The sequence below is a fragment of the Rhopalosiphum maidis genome, chromosome 3, assembly GCF_003676215.2.
Source record: "Rhopalosiphum maidis isolate BTI-1 chromosome 3, ASM367621v3, whole genome shotgun sequence".
NCBI classification, from domain to species: Eukaryota; Metazoa; Arthropoda; class Insecta; order Hemiptera; family Aphididae; genus Rhopalosiphum; species Rhopalosiphum maidis.
The window spans coordinates 28,344,202-28,355,052 of NC_040879.1; the positions used below are offsets into that span (position 1 = coordinate 28,344,202).

Consider the following 10,851-nt stretch of genomic DNA (forward strand, 5'->3'; position numbering starts at 1 on the left):
TTCAAAAATAAATAATCGTAGGTAGGTAATTTGACATTTTTAACATATATTCATAAAAGTATTTTATATAATATGATGCAATTTTCAAAATATTTTGTCATTTATTGAGCTATTTTTAGGCATGGAAAGCTTTCGATTTTTGTTTTACAAAATTATTTGGTCTATAGTTACTTATTTAATTGATAATTACCGTTTACCAACTAGAATTACCAATAACTAAAAAAGTAAAACACTTAAAACCTTTGACTATTTTAAAATATAATAAATAAAAAGGTCAATACTTTTTACTACTTACTCTCCTTATCTCAGATATTTCCCATTTTCATATTATTGTATTGTCATAATTATTGTATCATATTGACGGTTACAAAATTCATTCCGATGCGAAACGTTATTGAAAACGTTTTGTAGTGATAACGTTTCATTTGTTTGGAAGAGGGAAGATAACCGTAGAGACCGTATCATCCTTATCTAGCATTCCGGCGTCTGCGTTACCAAGCCTCCAATTCTCCAAACAGACCAAACGGTCAACGCACAATTTGATATTACGTTACGCACAGTTGAAAGTTGAAAGTTGAAATATTCATGTCTACGCTCTTTTTTTATATTTGTACTAAATTTGTGTTAACGAAAATCGAAATACATAAAATTTTTTCCATTTCTGTGTGCGTGTTTAAAACTTAAAATAAACTTATTAACATATTCGGCGTATCGTGTTCATGTACAATGTACTGTAGTTGTGTGCGTTTATAGCCACTATTGTTAGTGGCGAAACTGCATTAGAATTGTATTTTATTTGATCTTAAGGTTATCCACTCATTACAATATCATAATGAGCCAGTCCATATCTGATGATTTGCTTGAGGGTAAGTCAAGTTCATCAATTATAAGTATAATATTGTATAAGTATAATTGGCTTTCAATGATCAAATTATTGTTTTCTATACTATCATTGTGTTTTAATAGTAGGCACTCAAATTTTAGAATTTTGCTATCAAATAACAAGCTTAATGTTTTTTATATTTATATAATTCATACCTATTTCTGATGACAGACCAGATTAGTATATGAATATTTTAGCTACTTTTCTAGAAAGAGGTATTAAATTGAGCTGAGACAACCAAAAATATAAAATAAACAGTTAAATTCATCTTTACTTTCTATTCTCCAATTTATGTTGGTATAATTATCAAAATAACATAAATTTGAGGCAGCATCCGAAATACATGACAAAAAAATTAACAGTTTTTGTCAACAACTGTATTACATGTGCAGTTTATTTGTGACAACAGAGTTGTATGTGAGTATTTTTTGGGGGGGGGGCCCAAATTGTGCACATATTAGTTTGAACAGACGCCCGGTTTTCGTCTTGCACGTATACTGTAAAAGTACTATTGTTAAAATAACTAAAAAATTCAATATACTGTATCTTTGGTTTTCTCCAGGGAATGAGGAGAGGATAGATTAATAAATGATGATTAGATTTGAGTATATGACTGATAAGTACTATAAAAATATAAGTATAAAAAACAGAAAAAATATAAGTATCATGTATAAAAAATTATAAAATAAACATTTTATGAAAACTTCAAATACGTTTATTTGTTATATTATAAACATTAAATAATTTAACAACACTCAGTGGCGCAACTTGATAATATGGGGCCCATGTGAAAATTTCTAGACCCGTGGCCCTTACCTACTAATAAATATTAAAAACAGTTATACCTTATAATAACTTTAAAATATATTGTTTTTTAACATGTAATAGTTAATATAATTATTACTTAAATTTATTTTTTTTATAAAATTAAACATAAAAATTAACTCTTCTTAGTCATTAATGATTTTGTTTGTATCCAGTTCATTATTATCAGATAGTAATACAACAATTATTGAATTATATAAAATATAGATAGATAGTTTTTTGTGTCTTATTATCGTCAGACACATAATATTGTCACAAGTTATGACTACACTGTACACACACCAACATAATTATTATGTATAATAATAAAAGAAGTTTCAAATTTTCAAATATTTTCTATATGCTATACTCGCATTCTGGCACCTAAATTTCTGTATTAATGTATTGTATGTGTTACGATTCACTTAAGAGGATGTCACACACTATTTGTTGTTGTTTTATTTATTTGTTGTTTTCTCTCTCTAGCACACGTGTAACATAGACGAAACGCATTAATTCAGTCTGAGTAGAACTCGCGCAATTTTGGTTCTAGAGCAAACATACCTATTATAAAATTAAATTTTGATAATATTTCTGAGTACAAGACGATGAGTTTTTTCCATTATTCCCAATACAACGTTAATTATATAGTTTAGAAATAGCTATAAATTACAACATTTTTAAATAACCTCTACATTTTCAAAATTTTAATTTTTTTTAAAAAACTCATTGTCTTGTACTCAGAAATATTATCAACATTTAATTTTATAATAGGTATATTTACTCTAGAACCAAAATAGAGTGAGTTCTACTCAGACTGCATAAATGCGTTTTATCTATGTTGCTTGTGGGCTAGAGAGAGAAAACAAACAGTGCGCTGACATCCTCTTAACTGGTTCCCCACATATGTAATCATAATTTGAATTATTCTCTAAATTCAAAAGAGTAAAGACATAATTATTTGTTATATTAAAACAAATAATATAATATGTGTATGTTACAGATCATAGTAGGAATATTGTACATACAATTTTTAATCTAGGGGGGCCCCTCAAAACCTGGGGCCCCTGTGAATTGCACACCCAACACTCCCGATAATTGCGCCACTGACTCAATATAATTTGAACAAAATAATCTATTTATTTATTTATAATATGTGTAGTGCAATAAAGTAAATTTTTTATTGCATTTATATTGCATTTTCAAGTTTTTTAAATCTGACCAAACTAACTTGACCAGGTTATCTTGCAGGCCAACTAGGCTCAGTCATGAAAAAACTAAGAACGTAACTCAACCTAGATAATAATTTTTGTATGCAATTCGGAAATACCGAAATTTATTTATGTTTTATATAATGTGCATTTTCAAAAACCACAAAGTACATTTTTCTTAATTTTTATGTTTAGCGTAAATTTTTACTTATTATGATTTAAATATTAATTGTATTTTAGAAAATACATTTGATTGGAATAAATATCTTACAACAAAATATGCAGAAAAGGTACCTGAAGAATTTTTTCATCACGTAAGTGATAATCTTTGATTTGTATAAATAGAGAAGTTACATTAGTAATAAAAAAATGCTTACCTATCAAGTACAATTATATCTACAGATTTGTAAAAGTGAACTGAATGGAATTGAAGCGGGCTCAATCGTAGAGATCGAAAATGATGATCAAAGTGGATATTGGTATGCTATTGTAGGTTCATCTAAGGACGTTTTACTGAAGTATGTTTAAAAAACTTGTATTTTATATTATGATGAATACATAAATAACAATATTTTTTTTTAGTTTGCATTATTTTGGTGATGATAATGATCAACACAACTTTACGTTAGAAGTAAACTCACCACGTATTCATTCTTTAAATTGGGGAAGTGAAAATGATAAAAAACTAGTACCTCCTTATCCTGAAAGATTCTCACGTTTTTCAAACCCAAAAGTTATTAAAGAAAAAGTGGAAGATTGTGAGCATGTTGTATCGAACGCTGTATTACAGATGGTATACTTTTATTTTTATTAATTGTATAACATTCAAACCAACTTTAAATATGTCAACACTATAATAATATATTGTATCTACATGTATTTTAGGGAGGTACTCCAATTTTTAATATATTCAAGTGTGACATGTTAGTAGAAGTTCAAGATAAAGAATACCCTTATCGTGTTTGGATTTCAAAAGTACAATAAATTTTATGATATTAATATTATTATTTTTTGTTTTTGCCTCTTAAATATGTTTATTACAACTTAAAATATTGTCAAACTAAATTTCTTATCATTTTTATTTGAATATTTATTTATTTTTAGGTACTCAAAAATATAGGAGGAAGGTTACTCTTACAAATGCAAGGAATAGAAAGCCCTGAAAAAGAACCATTTTGGTTATTTTATTTAAATGAACGTGTTTTTCCATTAGGATGGGCAGAACAAAAAGGTATTTAACTAAAATATAATATTCTTGCGTGCGTCATAGTTCATATAATAGGCTTTGTTTTATGTTTAGGACTTCCATGGAGAGTAATGAACTTAGATGCTGATTTAGAAAACTGTATCGATTCTAGTGTATTACTGAATGTGTTAAAGGTATTATATTATTATATGTATTAATATATTATAGTTAATTATTATTATATTTATAAAAGTTATAATGGTTTTAAATACTTTTAGTATTTAATTTGAAATAATAACATCATTTATACTTAAAAATGTAGGTACAGTGAAAACTCTATATAAAGTAAACATTACATAATAATGGTTAGTTTGCTTTATAATCCATTACTCAATTCATTCTCTATAACGTATAGTCACTCTCAATAACAAAACAATATTTTATGTTTCATAACACAATTTACCTGTTATCATATTATAAATTATAAAAGTAATCGGCAAAAATGCCAAAATTTACTAGAACGATTTCATTTTTTCATTATCTACTTTTAATATCGTAACAATACTGTTATTACCGATATCGAATATATTCATTTTATTATCGACGTAATTTCTAACAAAAATATTGTTTTTTTTAAACCCTCTCTATTACGAAAATTCTCTTAAAGAGGATTGGAAGCGGTGATTTTCTGTCTTTGTCTTACACACGTGAAACATAGGAAAAATAGCTATATGCGCCTGATAAAAATTAAGGTACTTATAGTTGTTTGATTTAAAATATGTAAAGATAATTGAATTGGTATACAAGCTTACTTTGCATCGGTTGAAGCATAATTTTAATATATTAAATAAAAATTGACAAATTTATAAAATTTTAAATAATAATATAATCGGAAAAGTGCTTTGACCGATGCAAAGTAACTTGTATACCAATTAAAACATCTTTACATATTTTAAATCAAACAACTATAAGTACCTTAATTTTTGTAAGGTGTATAGCTATGTTCCACATGTGTTAGACAAAGACAGAAAGTTACCGCTTCCAATCCCTTTAACGAAAGAAATCTCTTGGTCCCTTTAGATTCGTTATAAAGAGTTTTCACTGTATTTGCTAATTTCAAATTTTAATTCCTGTAAATTATTTATTTTTATGATAATTTATCTTCTTTCTCTTTTCAACTATTTTAAATTTTTTTCCCAGTAGTTGATTAGTTTTAAGGTCTTATAATTGAAGGGTTCAGTACAAAAACCAAATATCTCCAAATTGTTTTAAAATTCATGTTTTTTTCATTTTCTAATAAAGAATAATTGTGTCTTTTTGATACAATAACTGAGTATATCCATTCATTAAATTGGCTAAAATCATGAAAATTTAAATGCAAACATAGTTTTCATGTTACATTGTTGTTTTGTATTAACTGTGATTATATTTTCACTATAAACAATTGTTGTTAAGTCAAAATATGGGGGGAAAATGTCATTTCAGTGCAACAACCAGATATTTCTATACTTTTTTATTTGTACTAACTAAATAATGTACTTAGGAATTTAAGATAATCTAAAATGTATAAGTATTTATTTACAAATATATTAATCTCTTTGTTTGAAGAATTCAAATGTTTTTACAATATTTATAAATCCATTAAAAATTAAATAATTCAGTAATTTGTTTCTTTTAAACAATTTCAATAAGTAGAGATATCCGGTTCTTGTACCTGACCCTTCAATTTGATTCTGTAAAAAAATAATTTCTTTTGTATCTTCCATCTGTCATAATACATATTTAATGACTTATTTTTCTAATTTTTTGTTTATATTTTTGTTATCAGCCAAAAACTCCAGAACAACACAGTTACAAAGTTGGAGAAATGTTGGAAGTAATAAATCCTTATTCATTCATGATATTTTATGTTGCTACAATTGTTAAGATCTATGATAATCGTTATTTTAAAGTTGAAGTGAATAATGAAAGTGATATAAGCAAACGTATCAGTTTTGTGGCTACAAAAGAAAATCCTTATTTATTTAATGCAGGTTTGAAAAAATAGGATTTATGTAATAAGGGTTTATTTATATTTATTATAATACATAATTTCAGGTTGGGCAAGCAAACACAAATTTTTGCTAAAACCTCCGTCTGATTGGGATCAACCATATAAATTTTCTTGGTCAAAATATGGCATAACAAAGAATTTAAAATTTGCTCGTGTAGACAATTCATGCAGGAAAAATATCAAAAATGTTCATGTCGGTATGAAACTAGAAGCTGTTGATCCTTTGAATACTGATTGTATTCGTGTAGCAACAATTAAAGGATTTGCTGATCATTGGATGTTTTTATCTTTTGATCGTACTAGTTGGTGATGCATTTGAAAAAAATATAAATTTAGCTGATATTGACTAATTAATTATTTATTCTATGAATTTAGTCGTCAAGAGTTACTACATGTGCGTTCAGTTTATTCAGATGAAGTTTTTCCAGTTGGTTGGTGTAATAAACACAAATATTCTTTGAGTGCCCCAAAGTTTCCATACAATGATTCTAATGATTTTGAACATTGTTATTATTCATCAGATGTTGATATTGACTTAAGCCAATCAGAACAAGAACATTTCACAAAATATCCTCATTACCTAAAAGGAGAACTCTTTTATCATTTTGACAATAAGTAAAACATTTAATAGTTACTTATATTTTTTATTATTATTACATTAATATCAACTTTTTGTTTAGAGATAAAATACATTTTGATGATGGTTTTGAAGAATTTGTAGAAAGTAGTACTATGAATAATGAAGATTTTGAAATAGAAAAATCTTTAATTTCAAAAATAGATACTATAAAAGAAATTAAAAGTGATAATGAGAATGAAACTGATAATGAAAATTATGATGATGATGATGATGATGATGATAATAAGGATCATATTTTGGATATTAAAGACGAGCCTGAAATAGATAATGAATTTCATGATGCATTATTTTTTGAAGAGAAAGTTCTCGATAGACAAGAAATTATTAAAAATGTACAAGAAGTAATGAAATGTGTTGAAGAAGTTAATAATAAAAAGTGGAAAAAAGTAAATCGTGTTGAAACAACAATAGAAAGTGTAATTAAAAATTCAACAAAAAAGTCTTCTATAAATTCTACAAAAATGTTTTCTAAAAATAGCTATAAAATGTGTATTTACTTTAACAAAGATTGTTATCCTGGTGGCCATGTAGTAAAAAAAAAAATTCCAAGATTACCAGATACTATTGGTCCCGGTCCTGTATCCAAAGTTTTACAGGAAGCAATAAGAGTATTTGTTGATTTAGACTATTTTCCATGGAATGCATTAAAGAAAATTAAGAATATTCAAAATATGTTATTTAACGGACCTGGTGGTGTTGAAATGGTGATAAGCACTGCGTAAGCATCTAATTTTACGATCAAATAATAATAGTATTTGTATAGAAAGTAATTGTATAAACTCTTTTTATTTTATTTAAGTGCAACTAAAACTCATCCTAAAACTTTTCGGACTCTTCTTATTCCTGAATCTAGAAAAATGGCTAAAACATATTGTTCTGCTCTTTGTAATCTATCTGGTATGTGTGAATTCTTTATGACTACTGATGATTCAAAGTGTCCTCATGGTTGCAATACAAAACATGATAAACGTGAGTATTTATTATTTGCAATTATTATTGTATATTTTACATTTAAAATTAATTAATTAAAAAACAAATAAATAATATTAATATTATTAATAATAGCTATTAGTTACTATTAGATTTTTCTAATACTAAACTTTCTTAATAAAAAAAAAAAACTGATTAAAAATAACACAATAGCAAAATAAATAAGTTTTCCCCCTATAGTTTAAATTGTTGATTTTAGTTAACTTATAACTACACATTTTTTAAACTACACTTCTGTACTACTATAAATTTCAATTAAATATTATTTTATATTTTTAGTCAGTGTTTTTAACTTGTTAGTTATAAGATTTATTTGAAGGTTTTTCACTTTTTTTTCAAGAGTTTTATTCAGTAGAAAATATATGTAGTCTATTAAGTACAAAGTTATCTTATATTTATTTATTGATTTAAGAAAATGCCATATCCTTGAATTAGCCTTGATTGCTGTCTATGTCTTACAAACTATTCTTGTACAACATAGCCAATTTTGTATTGTTAGTTTTAGTATTAAAATTAGTTTACCAATATCAAACTTAAGGAACAAGTAACAAGTTAATATGTTAAAATATCTAAGTTTACATACATTACTTAAAAATTAAAATACTGTAAAAACTATAATTTAACACTTTCTTACTTTCTTTTCATTAAATTTTATAATAAGTTGATTCACATTTCTAATTAAAACTAACACCACAAAATTTGTTGCATATTCATATAATGGAGGTGTGATGCAAGTATGTGTCTAATTAAATTTTGAGATACTAAGAATATATTAAATATAATTATTTAGTCGTACTAGAAATAAATACATTTTATATCTGTTTTTAGCTAAAGATAGAGCATCTAAAGAACAAAATGAGCCAACTCGAAAATCAAAAAAAAAAAAGTCTCTATATCATTCTAAAAGGAATAGACCTTTAGAACGTCAAATAACAAATTCAGATATTGCTAAAGTTGGTAAGTATTAAATTATTTTTGTATATCTTATAAATTACTTTTTATATTTTAAACTTTAATCAAACAATCTTAAACATCAGTAGTATTTTAAATTGTTAATCATATAAAAAATTTATAGCTACAGAAGTATTGGATTGGTCAAATAAACCTTTAGTTGCAAGGTACAAGTATTATATGGGAAGTATAATCCATTTAGAAGCACATATTTTTCGATTAAACCAAAGTTATACTGAACTGGAATCATCACTTGTAACTGAAATTATAGCAAAAAAAAATGATCTTAGAATGATGGATAGTATGAATGTATTCAAAAATACTAAAATTCAATCCGATCCTGTTGATGAAGCTCGATTTAAAGTTTTTGATGATTGGTATATTTTTTAATTATTAACATATTTTGTTTTATTCGTCTTAATAACAATTTAAAAAATATTTCTAGGAAAACCACTTTTGAAAACTATTACCGCCATAATCCAAGATTTAAGAAATATAAAATTGATATAGGTCAAATAGAACCTATCAAGATCACATCAAATCCAAAATTTTGGACTGCTGAAGATGTTTATAAGTATGTGACAAATGATCTGTTTTGTAAAGATGTTGGACTAAAATTATTTAATGAGGTAAATAATACTGAATAATACCTCTTTTAACAGTTATTATTGTAATTTTTAATCAATTTATTAGGAAGTTGATGGAGTAGCATTTATGCTATTAAATGAAGAACAACTTTTACTGCGGTTAAGATGTACGATAAATTTAGCAATAAGAATAATGTGTCATGTCGCTGAAGTGAAATATGTTTGTTTAACAAAATATTGTAATGTTCAAGTAAGTATTTACATTTTAAATTGTGTCTTAGATTTGATATAGTTCTAACTAATTTGAAATAACATGATTTACAAAATAATAGTTTTAATACACACATTAAAATACATTTATATCTTAATTTCATATATTAATTCGTTAAATTGAATAGTTATGTTAAACGTAATTGAGAAGACACTACACTCGCAAGACAGAGAACAACCTACGTGGGTGTAGCGTTTTCTTAGTTATAAAAGAAAAGAAAATTAAAAATACTAGAATAACCAATATATGTAATTTATTTATACTTTTTTTTTTTATATTATAAATTTCTTCTTCAAAGAACTATAAAATTTAATGAGCAAACATAATTATCATAATTCATAAGTCATAACAATAACTCAATGACAATTTTACATAGTTTTTACTACTAAATTTCATATATTTGTTAAATAATATGTTTGATATTGTGTTGTTTTTATTTTTTGCAGGTTTAATAAATACTTGACAAAAAATTTTTAAATTGTACTTTATTTATTGTACTCTATTTTATTTTGTTAATAGTTATTTAGAAAATAAATGTGGCTTATCTAGTTTAAAACTTATTGACAATAATAATAATTGTTTTTATTATTTTATTTATGTATTTAAAGAATGTATGTTTATTGTTTATTATTACTATGTCCAATTTATTGTAATAATTATTATTCAGTATGTAATTTTCTTATAGTACAGTAGAAACTCTATTTAACAAACTTGAAGATTCTCAAAAAACAAAATAAATGTGTTAAATAGAAATAATAATAATAATTTGAATAAAATATTATTTAAATAATCATCTAAATAAAATTGTATTTGAATGACACCCTACTCTATTGTATACAAAGTTTTGTTAAATAGAGGTTCTAATATAATTGTATTATATTATATAATAGTTAATGTTTTTTATACATATAATTAATTTATTATTTAAAAGTACACAACTGTATAGTATTAGTTTTAAATAATATTTAATTAATATTAATTATTGTAATATAGATCAGTGTTTCCCAACTGGTGTTCCACGGAACCTAAGGATTCCGTCAGCCGGGTGCCAAGAGTTCCATGAAAAATTTGGGAAAATATAAATTAATTAATAATATTTTGGATTTGAACTATGATTCTAACATAGAATAGCTTTAAAAATTGTATGGAGGTTATACAAAACGTTAAAGCTTCTGCAAAAGTTCCGCAAGTAAAAGAAGTTGGGAAACACTGGACTACTCTATACTCTGTTCAAAATGAGATTGTGACTCGACAACCAATCTGTGCGCTTGGGTA

At 25.3% G+C, this 10,851-nt stretch overlaps 1 protein-coding gene across 1 annotated transcript; it reads left to right on the top strand.

Moving 5' to 3' along the window:
- The first annotated feature begins 509 nt into the window (after nucleotides 1–509).
- LOC113556219 (scm-like with four MBT domains protein 1) lies at nucleotides 510–10,172 on the top strand. Its single transcript, XM_026961040.1, has 17 exons — nucleotides 510–866; nucleotides 3,139–3,212; nucleotides 3,301–3,416; nucleotides 3,481–3,691; nucleotides 3,784–3,873; nucleotides 4,003–4,129; nucleotides 4,199–4,278; nucleotides 5,913–6,117; nucleotides 6,182–6,443; nucleotides 6,513–6,752; nucleotides 6,818–7,495; nucleotides 7,577–7,746; nucleotides 8,596–8,724; nucleotides 8,843–9,095; nucleotides 9,164–9,347; nucleotides 9,412–9,555; nucleotides 10,023–10,172. The coding sequence occupies exons 1-17, from the start codon at nucleotides 833–835 to the stop codon at nucleotides 10,026–10,028; spliced, it is 3,003 nt and encodes a 1,000-aa protein (XP_026816841.1). The 5' UTR covers nucleotides 510–832; the 3' UTR covers nucleotides 10,029–10,172.
- The last annotated feature ends 679 nt before the right edge of the window (nucleotides 10,173–10,851 follow it).